The 15,050-nt window shown below is 42.3% G+C and overlaps 1 protein-coding gene across 4 annotated transcripts in view; it reads right to left on the bottom strand.

The window, feature by feature from the left end:
* PPARGC1A (PPARG coactivator 1 alpha) overlaps nt 1-15,050 on the bottom strand; it is a 347,559-nt gene that overhangs the window by 45,991 nt on the left and 286,518 nt on the right. For all 4 annotated transcript variants that reach the window (XR_005859135.2, XM_015285696.4, NM_001006457.2 and 1 more), the window contains exon 2: nt 13,621-13,800. Coding sequence is in view for 3 of the 4 variants with exons in the window: in XM_015285696.4 (XP_015141182.2) it covers nt 13,621-13,800 (180 nt within the window). In the remaining variant the exon portion in view is untranslated. The remainder of the gene's footprint in view (nt 1-13,620; nt 13,801-15,050) is intronic.

The raw sequence follows: 15,050 nt of genomic DNA, 5'->3' as shown, positions 1-15,050 counted from the left end.
AGAGCCTATACTTCTGCTCTGTCTGGCTATAGTTTTAATAGCTCAAGATCAGAGATCTGCTGTTAGGAACCTGCTGAGCTGAAGTAACAGTCGGAGATGCAGTACTTCTCTGTGGACTTCCCTATGTAAGATCATCACCCACCACAGCCTGCAAAGGTCATTACAAAGTCCATAGGAAGTCAGGCAACAGTGATGGAGGAAAAAAGTGTCTTTGGCACAGGATCAGGGATAAAATACTTTCACAAAGGTATTTGTGGGATATCAGGCCAAGTAAATTGGAGTTAGTATGAGGAATTATGCCATTAACACCAGCAACAGATTAAGTCCTGATGATTTTCCTTGTGTATAAGGTGGAAGAAGACAGGGTAGATATTGTGTGTTTATTGAAGCGAGAAGGTTAGAGATAAGATATAATCTAACCAAATCATGGAATGCAATTTGGGAAGATACTCAAAGAGTTATAGAGTCTGAATTAGCAGGTTTGTCTAATACCTATCGGTACAATTATGTCCTGATGCAAAACAATTATTGGATTCCAGAGAGGAGAACATCAGGTGAAGTGGCCCTAATCCTTCATTAGCTGAGTAGCGTTTGGGGCCAGAAGGGACGCCTGCACACACCCAGAAGTACAAGAATTCAAGTAGAAGGCAGACATCTCCAAGAACTTTGGAGTGTAGAAATGTGGCACAGGGAGATACATTTTCTCTGCACACAATTCAGAGGGATCCAAACATTCACATCGCTATATTTTGTAGGGTTTCTTTCTAATTCTATGAGCCTTTTGACTCCTTTGCTATTGAAAATAAACACGTTGTTATGTCACGCTATTGTTCTTACATCTTCCTCACACAGTTATTTTGATAAGGCCTTTTCCATGAGAATAGTTTGGCAGCCAAAGTTAGAAAAGATACCATTTTAGAACAGAACAGAGCATTTATAATAAAAAAAATTGAAGCCATGCAGAATTTGACCGAGATCTCATCTTAAGGCCTCTCAGGAGAACCTCAGCTAACTCGTGCATGGTTCCTATGCGAAATGCAGTAGTTTGCAATGAAACCTGCTTTTAGTTTTTGAGGTCAGCCAAACTCCCCTCTCATATTAGACTCTCTAGGGTTAAAAGTGATGAGGATTAATGAGGACTAATGCGGACTACTACCTCCAAATTCCCACATTTTCATAAGGATTTCCTTTTTTTTTCTCTTTTTTTTTTCTTTTTTTTTTTTTTCCCATTTGGGAATACACCAGTACAGTTATTCAGGGATTTGAAATAACAATGGATGATGAGTCTTGGTCAGAAATGACTAGAGAATACAATGCAGTTCTGGACAATACATCGAAGGAATTTCTTTATGAGAGATCTTTCGAAGACTGATTTGGGAGAGAAATTGGGAAAACCTAGATATTCTGTCGAAAGGGATGGAAGGGCACTGAGTACTACTGTAGGATCTTTTTTTTTTTTGCTGACTCAGTGAAGACACATTTGTCATTCAAAGCCAAATTAGAAAAGGGCACGGATCATGCTACACAGATGCTCAGTCTCAGTTATCAGGCAGGTACAGGCAGCTTCCAACACATCTACCTCCAAGTGCAACTAAAAAAAGGCAATCTCTTTTGGTGGATGTGGACAGAATGTCTTTGTCAAAATTTCAGTTTGAGCAAATACTGCAAAGCGGTTTAGCACGGGGAGGATTTGTTCCTGCAGAAATTGACACAAATTCCTTTAGGACAGGGGCAGCCACCCCAACTGCACAGCTCGGATTGCCAGGAGATAGAATTAGGGAAACTGGAAGATAACACTGTGGCCTAATGTAAACTCTTAAATCTGCTGTAAACAGAGTGGCAACACTGGCACACAATAAAACTGGTATCTGTCATCGCATTCCCACAAGCAGGTGTAGGAAAGGACAAGAAACATGAGTGGATTTTCGCTCATCCTGCATTTTTGCATTCTGATCAGGAAAAAAGTATGCTAAGAGAAACTACGGCAAATAGCTAATGTTGTATTAATGGAAGGCAAGCTGGAATGATTGCACAGTGGAGAACAATGCGAGGTCAATTGCAAAGGTTGCAGTTCAGGTTCCTGTTAAACAAGTGGCACAACTTGGAAACACAGACTTGAGAAGGCAACATTCCTGGACTTTTCAGGCTGGACTGACAGAAAAGTTTAGTAAACACAGAAACCACTTTCTAAACACCTTCTGACATTCCTCATTCCTGCCGGGCCAGGCCACATTTTCAAGAACACACACACACACACACACACAAAAAGAATTGGCCTTCCGTGGCCTATGAGTTCTGATCATCAGCTTTACTACAACGTTCCCTCCACCATTTTCCCTGTGTTCTTTCAGGACTTGTTTGTTCCCTCTCTCAGCAGAAAGCCTAAGAGAACTACTAACACAGAGTAAGAACCAATAAATCCACCCAGAGCATTAGTCAGCTCTATGCAGAGGCATGCTTTTGGTCCTGTAAGAGCTAATCCTGATCTGGCTGTATGAGCAACATATCAGTGCTAACAAGCCATTTCTCACTAGTTAAAAAGGGTGCAGAGTATCATTCCAATACCAGCATTTCTCAGCTGACTACAACTAGTCCTTTTTTTTTTTTTCCCCCTTACTGTTACTAGGTCTGGAGATAAACAAGTCTCTATGATGGGATGTATTAGTTAAGGCAGCTTTGCTCCAGGTGTGGTGGTCCTAAGTTACGCTGACGCAGACAGCATCTCCTAGCTGGGCTGAATGTAAGAACTTTATTCCCAGAAAAGAATATGGTCCAGATCACAATCAAGAAATCTGGTATGGCAGCTACTAAATGACCACCTGAAAGCAGTGTAATTAATCTTAGTTTATGAGATAAGATTTTCAGGAGGATTAGGTATCTATGACTAGTTTAACAAGTAAATGCACAAAGAAGTAATGTGCCGCCAGAATCGTAACAAAAAAGATTGCATGGAAAGTTATGCATTATGGATGATTTAGCAATATCATAGATAGCACAGGCTCCAGCAAAAAGAGTGAAATCATCCCTATCTTCCCATTTGTTGGCGGAATTTTAACAAGGGGCTCCTGGGAGCTCTTGGGGGCTCCTCCATGGCTCAACAGACAAATTAACTCATCAAAAGGAAGTTAGGGATGATTAACTAACAAGAGCCCCCTCCAGCCCATAACTGGCACATGGTTATTTCACCCAGATGGTGTTCACCTATGTGAAACTGGTAATGACAGTTTCAGATCAGATTTACAGAAAAACAGAGATAATAAGGTGCTGCAAGAATGACACGATAGGAGTTATTGGTCTGTGATGCTCTAGACTGTGCCAGAGGCAGCAGAGCTGTTTTGTAATGTTAGGCTCTGTTTTGTAATGTTATCCTCTCTGCCCGAGAGATTTCCTGCTGTAAATGGGAGACTCAGTCTCCAGAGAAGTATTTGACCTGACCCTTCCTATACGAGAGGGGGATCAACAGCAAGGAAAATGACAAGAGATAGCAACACTCCCATCACATACAAGCCAGAGCAGTTTGACACCTTTTTTTTTCTGGAAATGGATGAACGCCTTTGTAGCATTAAGGACTGTGAAATATTTTCTTATGCCTTAGGAAAAAAACCTAAGTTTTTCTGGCTTTTCTCCAGATGTAATTGAGGTGACAATTCGTAAGATTTTGCCTAGTATCTTCATACAGGTATGAAGAATGCTTGTTGGGCTTTGAAGGACAGACAATACAGCCAATAAAATTCACATCAGTCCCGATGGGGAAAAAAGTAAGCACAGAACCAGAAAGAGAATTCCACTTAAAAAAAAAAAAAAAAAAGCATACATTTCCACAAATAGGTAGTGATAAAGGCCTACAGCTCATTTTGAAGGTGCCCAAAGGGTCAAATGCCTTACAGGGCACAACCGACCAAATCACAGAAGCATAGAATCATAGAATGGCTTAGGTTGGAAGGGACCTCAAGGATCATGAATCTCCAAACCCCATGCTGCAGGCAGGGCCACCAACCTCCAGATCTAACACTAGACCAGGCTGCCCAGGGTCCCATCCAACCTGGCCTTGAGCACCTCCAGGGATGGCACATCCACAATCTCTCTGGGCAGCCTGTTCCAGCACCTCACCACACTCTCTGTACAGAACTTCCCTCTGACATCCAAATGTCAGTAAGCATGCACTAAAATTTTTGTATGTTAAAATAACTGCATCTTTACTGCAAAAAACAATTGCATTTTTATGCATTAAAATAAATGCTCTCCTGAAGTGGAGAGAAGAGGCACAAGGTCCTCCTCCTTCGTTCTCCAGCGTGCAGAGTGGATCACATGATATCCAGGTGCTCCGAGTTAACTGACATGTATTAAAGAAAGTCCTGAATACATGAAGCCTTTTAAAACTCACATCATATCTGATTTTCACAGAAGGTCACTGACTGCTCTGTGGAAGCACACAAACCTACAACATTCTCACCGAAGCCAAAATCCCAGTGGGAAGTCTCACGTCCATCACATTAATTACCTGCTTTCTCCAATGCAGTTCCCAAATTGCTGTCACTGCTTAAATAGCAACCTGGGAGAACAACAACTGGTTTTCGCTTTTCTTCCCCCACAAAGGTTTAGAGAATTTTCAAAGGCAATTTTGAGTTCCCTCCAGGCGATACGACCATTCCATGAGGAAATGCCCATTACTTCTTCTAGCAGCTCAGAGGGAAGAACATTCCTCTCATCAACCCCGTCCTCTAGATAGCTGTTATCCCTTCCTTGAAATTAATCTCTTGGGTGAGAAACAAGTTTGTCACCCAATTTCTCTACTGTGAGGCAAGCGCATCTCCTGTAGGAGAGATTTGCAGCCCACCAGGCCACCTGATGGACCATCGCTCTGAACCCCTCTGAAGATTTAATATCGCTGAGCACTCAAGGAGCAGCTGTGACAACAGATGGAAGTATGGAGGAGTAGGAAACTCTCTGCCTATTTGCCACCTATAACCTTGTAACGTGATCGGAAGGGCCAATCCTCCTAAACTTCATCTGATGAGCTAGATGGCTGCGAGCAGTTCAGGCAACTCAAAGCTGTCATAAATTAAGAACTCTACCACTGGAAGCCAACACTGCAGTTCCTAACAGAAAACGCTCCGCTCTTCTGATGTCCTCTTAGCCATCAGGTGTACCGCTATGGACCAGCACCCTGTTGTATTACTTACAGTAAAGCACAAAAGCACAGATGCAAGTGAGGAAATGTAGGTGTGAATTCACTGCATCGCACAGATGACAACACCAAAATGTCAGTAGGTTTGGGTTTTTTGCTTTCATAAACAAAATGCAGTGATTGCTCACGCGGTAAAGAGCAAACTCCGAACGTGGCCCTTCAGACTCATCATCACCGCCAAGTGCTAATTAATTCCTCAATCAGTACAAAGAAAGGCTGTTGTTCTGTGTTGTCAGAACAGAAATCCAGCCAAAGCCACCACCTACGTGTCCCTAAGGGGCTGCTTTCCATCCAGACCTGAAGCCGGCCTTCGTGGCTGAACATCCATGTACACGCAGATTGATCTCTGTGCCCATCAGCACTGCAATTCGTCACTTATAAACTTAGGCACGTGCATAAAATTTCCTAAATAAAAAATTGACATTGGAGAAAAAGGCCCAAAAAACTGTCGGGTGGCAACCTGCCAGAAAGGCTGCAGATTTCTGGTGCATCTGGTTCTTAACCACGGTACTGTAACAGGAGCTACAGGTGGGTAAGATCTCAAAGACACACACAGGCACACACGTGCTGTTCCTTTTTCCCCTCACGTGGAACAAAAAAGTGCCCAGTTCAATACCAAAACTTTCTCCTGCAACTAATTTGCTCTATGCCATTTCCTCCCCCTGACCTACACATGTGCAATAGGTCAGCAGCACTACAAAAGAAAAACCTCCTAAATTAAACTTCACTATGATTTGATCATTCTGTAATGGCATGGGCTTGAGTTAATGCTAAGTGGGATGGGGCAGCAGGAGAAGAGCATGCCAGGGTTAAGATGGAGTGTTTAGTAGCAATTAGCAATGATGCACAGTACAAAAATAGCAACAATAAAAAATAAAAATAAAAAGAGGTTACACTAGAAATAAAACCATTAAGGGAAATAAATTTAACAGTTTGGCCAATTAACATTTCTTTAAGAAAGGCAAACTTTCTGTTGCTGTTGTGAAGCAAATGGGGAAGGAGAAAAACAGGAAGGCTCCATCGAAAATATTTACTTCACACCAGCAAAGCCTCAGCGAGCACTTTTCCAACAAAAGGCAGAGCCACCATCCCACTTTTTGGTGACCCCCTCTGCAGTTCTGGGGAGAAAATATTTAGTTGAACATTATCGTAAGCCAGAATATGGCTCTATTTATGTGACAAGCTGACAACATACAATTTCATGCTTGTTGAACTGATCTGTGTTATATATTCACTGCGAATATTATGAAGCCTCACCATTATAAATATGAAACTGTATACACTTATTCAAAATAACTCCTGCAGTAGCAATTTATAGCTTGGTTGTTCGCGTGCATATGAAGTCCAAATGCTACCTTAAAAAGCTGCATCTCACTAAAACAGATGTGGAGTGTGACTGTGACCAAAGTGGATTTAAGATGACCTCTGTGAAAGGAGGCTATTACATTTTTGTCTGCATGGCAGCTGACACCAGTTTGTATTTAGATATGTAGCCAGTGGGAACACAGTGTAACACAGTGTCCTTAAGGGCTCGTTTTAACATGGGCCAAGACATTCGTCTAATGACCTAATTAGCTTACTACTGTTCTGCTGAGCGCTATGCCTCCCTCTGCAAAAAGGACAGGTACTCAGCTGAGTGCAGACACGGCAGCATCTGAAGCCTCGGCTGCTGCAGGTGAATTCCTGGCAGAGCAGTGAAATATCTCCTTAATGGGACTGTGGAGAAGATCAGTTGCATTTTCCTGATCACACGCCTGGGGAATGGTCTTGGTGGCCTCATACATCAAACAATAAGCTCTCAAAGCAATTGTTTTTTTGTTGTTGTTGTTGTTCATTTGGGAGTTCTTTCCTGCCTGAAGGTTCCAACCAATGTGTGAGGTTCTTGCACAAAAATAGAGGCAAGTTTTGACAGTCTGCAGTTTGTCCAATCAGGAAAAAAAAAAGAAAGGAAGAGCAGCACACTCAATATAGGACATTTGCATAATTTTTTTTCCAATTACGTAGCAGCTGGATTGAGTGAAATAAACTCCATTTACTGCTTGAGCATTTTAAAATGTCAGCACAGCCAGCCACAGACTGCAGTTTACATACACCTTCCACACAGACGTAATGCCATTGGACTGGGCTCCTATTTAGTATGGGCAGAAATCTGAGTCAGGCCAGAGGCATTTGCAAAGGTAACGCATTCAAATGCTATGAAACCTGACACTGCTCTGTTAGGAATATAAAAATTCTTGCTCTTTTGCCCAGCCTCTGATATTTTCTTCCCCTGGAATTGAGGGTCTTCCTCCTACTCTCAAGAGCTGTTTTCATGATACACTCTTACCTTTTATTGTTCTTACAAAGTTTCCTATCCCGAATCTGCATCATCACCCTTATGATGTTTATTTTTGTTTTAAACCTACAATGTTGTCTGTTTCCCTATTAAACCTATCCTGTAACCACATACTGTACATTCATTTCTCTGGGACCTCGGTAGCTCTTATCTGTTTGCTTTTATGATCTCTTATGAAGTGCTAGGAATAGCAATTTGCAGTGCTGTTTGTAAAGTCATCTCAGTCTGAACTCCTTCCCCTTTTTTGTCATACAGCGATACTCTCAGCGGTGAAATCCCATTTGCCTTAGAAGAATTTCATTACAGGATGCACTTTGGAGGGACACAAGTTCTGAAGTATCCTGTATGTGCTTATCATGTAAAACATTTAATATGCATTAATCAGCACTGCAAAAAACGACTTACTGGAGCAGCAGCCTACACGTTGGTATGTCCTGCGGTACCTTCTGACTCACTGATGGCTGCCCGCTCCATGTTACTGCCCAGAGCTATTTAGTGTCTTTTCTCTGAGGCCACAGACATGCTGCTATGCTGTTCGCACAACCTCAGTTCTTTTAAGCACTTTGATAAGCTTTATTCTGCCATTATACCATCTATGCCATTAAACACAATGTTTAAGTTCTATGTTAAATCACAATCAGTTCCTATTAACTGTTCCAAGCTCCTCATTTTTATCAACAGTTACTTTATTAAATCCTTAATAATATAGATGGAATAGTTAGTTAATTTGTGTGTTGAGCCATGGATGTTAATTTGTAAACATAATAACATACTGCAATCATTTGCATAATAGCATTTTAATCTTTTTAGTAAAAGCTGTAATTCCCTACAAAGTACGCTGCAGAAGAAACTAAGTGACTATTGGTAATAATAAAAAAGGCCTTAAAATTCTGATCCTATTATAGTGTTGGAACATACCCAAACTGCTACCATAATCTCTGAAATGTTACTGTTCTCTGATTTAGGTGTCTGTGTCAAGAATAAAAATGAAGTATAACTGGTAGCAGTAGACTATTTCCTAAATGTAATTTAGTATTCACTAAGCACCAGCACTTTGCAAATAGCTCTGAGGCTTTCCTTCAAAGTTCAGAGCTCTAGTTATGCATATTGTGTGAGGTACACCGCGCAGCTCACCTCCAGACTTTGTTGTGCTGAATAGATGGCTATGATAAATCATGCTGATTTGGCATTGAAGGGCATCAGCCATCAAGGGTTTGACTACTATGTCTTTTTGTCCCCAGAGATTGTATCTCCTTGAACTGCCTGCCCTGGGCTACTAGTTCTGGAGAAAATTAAAAAGTGGAAAAAATGCTAGGAGAGGCCAGTACAGAAAATCTATACAGGCTCAGTTCTCTGGAAACCCATTAACACCAGTCACAAGACTGGCAAAGAAAACATTGGTCGTTGTTTAAAAGTCAGGCCAAGTCATTTTACGCAAGATCTGGTAATTCATTAATCAATCTGGCTGCAAACCTTGAATGAATAACCTGAAATAGTAAAAGAGACTGGCAGCATCACAGAGTGTAAGAGACTCTACAGCGCGAACCGTGCAATTATCCTGGTGACGTTTAGGGCTCCCCTCTACAATCCTCATCCTCCTGATGCAAACTCTTCCAAGTAGATAAGAAATCAGTAATCCCTATGAATTTTCCTGCTGCTGGGACTAAGAGAGTAGGCACTTCATCGTGAATCTTTCTCTGCTCATATTCTCACTGCTTATAATGCAGCATTTTTGGCAGCCTAGAATAAAATATAGTGGCCAATTCAGGCTTTCCAAAAACACAGCGCATAGCATGGCCCTGAAAAGTGACCTGGGCTACACCTATGCAAAACAATTAAAAATAAAGTCATCAAATCTGTTGAGCATTTCTCTGGAGCACAGAATTACGTACATAACAAATCCACAGACAGGCTGGCAACTCTGGTTTTCTGAAGTCTTCGGAAAGGCTAAAAGTGTGTTTTTCCAAATATGAGAATAGCACAGCTACAGACATTTTACACAAGTTCATTATAGTTTAATAGGCCATTTTCTATCTATAGGTTGCATTTTCTCTTTACCTCAATGGAGCTATTTGTAAGTAATGCCAACAAAGAGATGTATCCACTGCAGATACCTTATCTCTCCAAAATGCTAGGCACGGGTCATAAATAATTTTAAATATGACTAACCTTCTCTGATAGAATATGGTACATTTGAAGAAGCCTCAGGGGACAACAGTTTCTGAGACCAAAACTCTTCCCATTCGCGTCACATCAAGTTCTACAGCTCACAAAGCATTGACTTGAAGAAAGGAAACCTAACCGTTTTGATTTTCTAACACAAGCCAAGTTAATCGTGTCAAAAACACGATTTTTTAAGGGCTGGTTCTTTGCAAAAACAAATAAAGAAAGTGAACGAAGCAGTGAAACATCTACACAACTTATCTTGGGTGACTTGTTAATTATTTTGTTCCACAAACTTGTGACAGTAGAGAGCGGCCTTAGGTGAATGAACCCCTTCATTCTGTACTTCCAGTACCCAGAACAAGAGTCAAACAAAACTAGGTGAAAAACAGAAGTTATGAAGCTGTGAACAGAAAGAAATCAACTAATACATAATATGCATACATATAGATGCAGGTAAGAACCAGTGTGTTGGGGCAAACAGAACTGGTTGGGTACAGGATCCTGCGTGCTGCCTTGTGAGCAGCATAATGCAGCAGTGAGCAAGCCACTTCTGCAAGATATTGGAGTGCTTCAGTGCTGGGCCAATATCTCACCGCACCTAGGCATATGGGGGCGGGGACTTATACTCAACAGTTACATGCTATCTAGACTAATTGGAGCTTTATCTCATTTGGCTCCTAGTTGCTACCGTAACTATTAATAATTTCTCATCCATGAGACTTGCAGTGCTATTGGAATTATCTAGGCTTGCGGGCGCTCAGTTCAAGCAAGCTTCTGGGAATGTGAGTTGCAGAATGCCTGAAAATTCACTTTCTGAAATACTGAAATATAGCATTTCTTAAAATATTTACAAAAAAGAAAAAAAAAAAAAAGTACCAGCTTGAGACAGTCAGGAACTTTGTAAAAGGATTTTTGAACATAGGCCCTCTCCCAGACAGAAGTGTACTACATTCATAACTTAAAGGAGAGTGTGCTTCATTCAAGGTTAGGTTTTGCAATTAACACTGCATGGCTTGTTCAATTAACACTGTACTTGTGCTTCCCGACTTTATTCACCATTCTATTTCTTTCCCTTCCAGTCCAAAGAGATTGCATTTCTATTTTCAAATGACTAGGCCTCATCTGGAAGCATAAGTTAAATAAAACTTATTACTCCCACAATGATACGAGAGTTGTTTTTTGTTTTTTGTTTTTTTTTTTTTAAGTTATTTATGATATTTTCCTTAGAAAGAAAAGCCAGTGTGGATCAATATGGAAAAATCCAGAGATTACCAAATGGGAAACTGCATAAAACTTCAGTTCTCTGATTTAAAACAAATAGTTCCTTGCAGAGTATCCGAGATAACCTCTGGAGAAAGAACACATCTTGTTCTGTTCTTGAGCACCCCCAGTCGTCACATTACAGAGCAGCAGAGAGAAGATATAGTGCTATGTATCCAGCTGCACAATGGAGACTGGGGACAGGGTTAATGCATGGGAGGAGAAAATAACTGTTTCGTTCCCATCTTCCTGGGCCAAGCAACAAAGAAATAGCAATACAACACCACAAAAGTGAAAACTCTCTCTGGCACTGCAGTATTGCAAAATGCTATTAGAGAACAATTTGTACTTACAGTAAGGTAAGTATGGGCCAAGCTGTGCTGTCAGAGACAGTGAAGCATCCTATAAGTTTGTGGGTGCTAGGAAAGCCAGGCACTTATAGCAAGGACAACAGAATTCACCATTTAGGAAAAAAGTTACGTATTTCATTTCCAAATTATTATTTCTGACCTACCAGTTGCAGCCTAGATGCAACCTCCCCAGTTGCATGCCACCTACTTCTTCTCACTGGGGCTGTTCATCTTCAAGATGCACCCAGACCAGTGAGGTTCCTGAAATGACCAGTACCTCCTTGCCATCACATCCCAGTAAGGTTAGGTACCAGCCTGGATGCTTGTCTCACTGCCTGCAACATGCTTTGATTTTCAGAACTGGAACTGTCTCAGGTAGGAAGAGATAATTACCCTCCAAGTAATACAGGAGAATCGTCACTATGTAAACGAGACAATTTTGTACGAGGTGGCTTTGGCCACCATTGCAGACAGTGCAGTGCAGTGCAGCACAGGACCAGCTAGAAGCCTGTGGTCAAGTTCCATTTCTAACTGGAACAGTCTGTGTGCTTCAAGTCAGTAGATGCTTTATTATATTACTTATCAGGAACTCAAATTTTGACAGTCTATCTTTCCCTGATTCTTCCAAAAGAAAAATGCCTTTTGCTTTTGATGAATGAGGAAGAATACATATCCTCGGTTACAACAAAAGCAAACCCACTCCATGCAGTGCTAATTCTGCTCTCAGCTGGAAGTGTGTCACCCGTCCTGCTGTCAGCCTGCTACTGACCACCACAAATTGACACGCGTCAAGCTGCAATTCACGTGGGGGTGTGACTGACATTCAAGAACAAGGCATCTTTTTGAAGTTTCATAAACTGTGATGTAGAACGTTATAAAACCAATGAAGAGAGAGGGTCAATGCATTTTGATTTGAATAAAATTATTTACAAACGAGTTTGGTGTGAACTGTAGGAAGGCTGAATACAGAGGGCCAGCTCCTATCATCAGTTACACTGATAAGTATAAATCCAGAGTAACCTTATCAGCACCACGGAGATCACCATGGGTTTATGACTGTATACAAAGAAGAAGAATTTCATTCAGGACGTTCTAGGAAAGCTATATTTTACCTTCAGAAGCATTTTACTACACTGTGGCAGTTAATCTTTTCCAGCTATTAAGCTGCAGAGTGATCATTTGGGGCTTCCCCCAGCAAGTGGGGCCGGCTGGACTTCCTGGGTCAGCCAAGGGAGAGGCGGCCCCAGCCGCTTACTGCTGCATAAGGTCTTTCTGCCAGCTAATCAATTTATTGCCCCATTTCCCAGCCTGTGGACAATCTACTACACTTTCTATTATCATAGAGAGAAGGTGGCTAAAGGGTCTGGGAGGACTGGCAGCCTCATCACTATGGGGTGGAGAATCATGAAGGTTTGACAAAATGAAAGAAAGAAGACTCGAGACAGAGACAAAAGGACTGCAACCTCCTCCTGCACACCCTGAACCCCAAGGCAATATTTTAAAGAAAACATTTAAATCTGTCCTTCAGCTTTAAGCCTACTTTCCACCAGGAGATCTGCGAAACATCCCACACCATCAGCAACTATCAGTCCTCACTGCTTTGTCTGCCATATTTACCCATTTCCTCTCCCACACTCAAGCCAAGAGGACCTTTTCACTTGTATACAAAATATCTTGCACTGCAGTGCTACAAGTGGGAATTTTTGATGCAGTGAAGACCTTTAGGAATCTCAGTAACAGAATGGATTGGGTTGGAAAGGACCTTAAAGATCACCTGGATCTGACCGTGGGCAGGGCTGCCACCCACCAGATTAAGCTGCTCAGGGCCCACCAAACCTGGCCTTTGGTGGATGGGGCATCCACACCTTCTCTGAGCAGCCTGTGCCAGTGCCCACCACAGGAAACAGACACTGGCCCCAGCTCTCCACCAGCCAACAGCTGCCTGCACTCTGCTCCTTTCCAGAGAGTGCAAGAGGAAAACAGCAAACAGGTTTCAACTTTTGTTTTTCCTCACCACTGACAATTGTGCAACTCCTCCTTGTTACGCCACAGTGCTGTGTACTTTAGGCGCTCTTCATCCGTTTCCTTTCAAAAATCAAAACTTCCATTTAATTCTTTTCAAGGTTGTTTCCCCTCCCTCTCCAGATCACAGGCCTGCTTTTGATCATGAGGATTAAAGGCACCAGGCGGAACCTGTAACGCACATCACCACGTTTGCTATTTCTTAATGAGGGAAAGATAGTAAAACCACTGCCCACCAGGCTGAAGGAAAAAAAAAGAAAAAGAAAAAGCATGGATTCACTGGAATTGCCTTCCCTTACCTCAAAGATGTTGGCAGGCTCATTGCTGTACTGGCTGGAGATGACCTCAGACTGGTCGCTGTACCACTTGAGCCCCCCCAGGAAGCTGTCTGCATCCAGGTCGTTCACGTCTAGTTCGGAGAGGTCAAGTTCTGGGAGGTCTGGGCAGAGAGGCTGGTCTTCACCAACCAGAGCAGCACACTGCAGGAAACAGCAATGTAGAAACAGTTTCATTAATTGCCAAGAATCTATTAACTTTAATATCATGTGATAAGAATTAAGCCTCGATTAAGCTATAGCACAGGGTCACTAGAATTGTTTTCTGAAATTAAAAAACCACACTATTAGATCTTTTTTAGCACTGGACAGGTATGCAAAGAGGAGGGGGAAATAGGAGGGCATAATCCATAATAGGAAGGCATAAGCTGCCTTCTCTATCACATCTCTGTACAGGAACAGTGAATTTCCTTCTCCCTGTAGCTTTTGACAACAATAGCATCCAAAGGTTTATAAATTCCAACAGCAGAAGCCAAAGCGCGACCTTATTCTTCTGCTGCTTCAGAGCAAACCAGCGAAGGTAGAAGTTACAGATGAATACCTCTGGGCAAGGTCTTTCCTGCATTTCCTGATGCATTCAGGTTACGGAGGCACAGCCTGTTACAGCCTTCAGCCCTGGAGCTAGCTCAAGCTGGAGATGCTCGCATTTTTGCTTTTCCAGATTCTTACCACAGTCCTCGAGGTGAGATATGATGGTGGTTGCCATAAGGGCAGAACAAAGCATGGGGTAGGGATGCTGCTGTGCCATTTCCTCAGTGTCTAAATGATGGGCAGAACTCAGCTACCCAGTCACAAAGCAGGGGCCTGGCCACTGGGGTGTGTTCTGAACATCCCTGTGCTCACCTCTGGGTGACAGGGGCAGGTCAGGTCATTGCCCCAGGCCAGGACCTCCCATCCAGCCCCTAGCTGTCCCTGATGGCAGTTGTGCTGAAGGACCTGAGGGTTTTTTTTTTCCCTCCAGCAGCCCCACAGCGGTGTGCTGCTGACTCAGCAAACCCAATGGAGAAGGGCTGTGGAACACTTTGCTTTCTGTAGGGAACAAAATCTAATGGGCATGGAGCCTCTTCAGCAGAGCAACATGTTTTTGTCTCCATGACTTGTGAACAGAGCAGTGACAAATACAAATAAACTTGGAATAAGTATCCTTTTGTACGCTAGTATGAAGCTAGATAGAGTATTGACTGACCTACTAAGCAAGAAAAAAATTAATATCACACACCCACTTTAGCATAGCAATTGAAATGTTAGAGTATCCATCAAACCCAATCCTTAATTATGGAAAACACGTAGGAACAGCTTGGCATACACTGGAGCCCCATATGTCAATGCCGTTCGATGAAGCAATGCCTCCTGCACTGTACCATGTACCCTTGGAACCCACCTCCAGACTTTCA

Source organism: Gallus gallus, chromosome 4, assembly GCF_016699485.2.
Source record: "Gallus gallus isolate bGalGal1 chromosome 4, bGalGal1.mat.broiler.GRCg7b, whole genome shotgun sequence".
NCBI lineage: Eukaryota > Metazoa > Chordata > Aves > Galliformes > Phasianidae > Gallus > Gallus gallus.
This window is presented reverse-complemented; position numbering and strand designations above follow the sequence as displayed.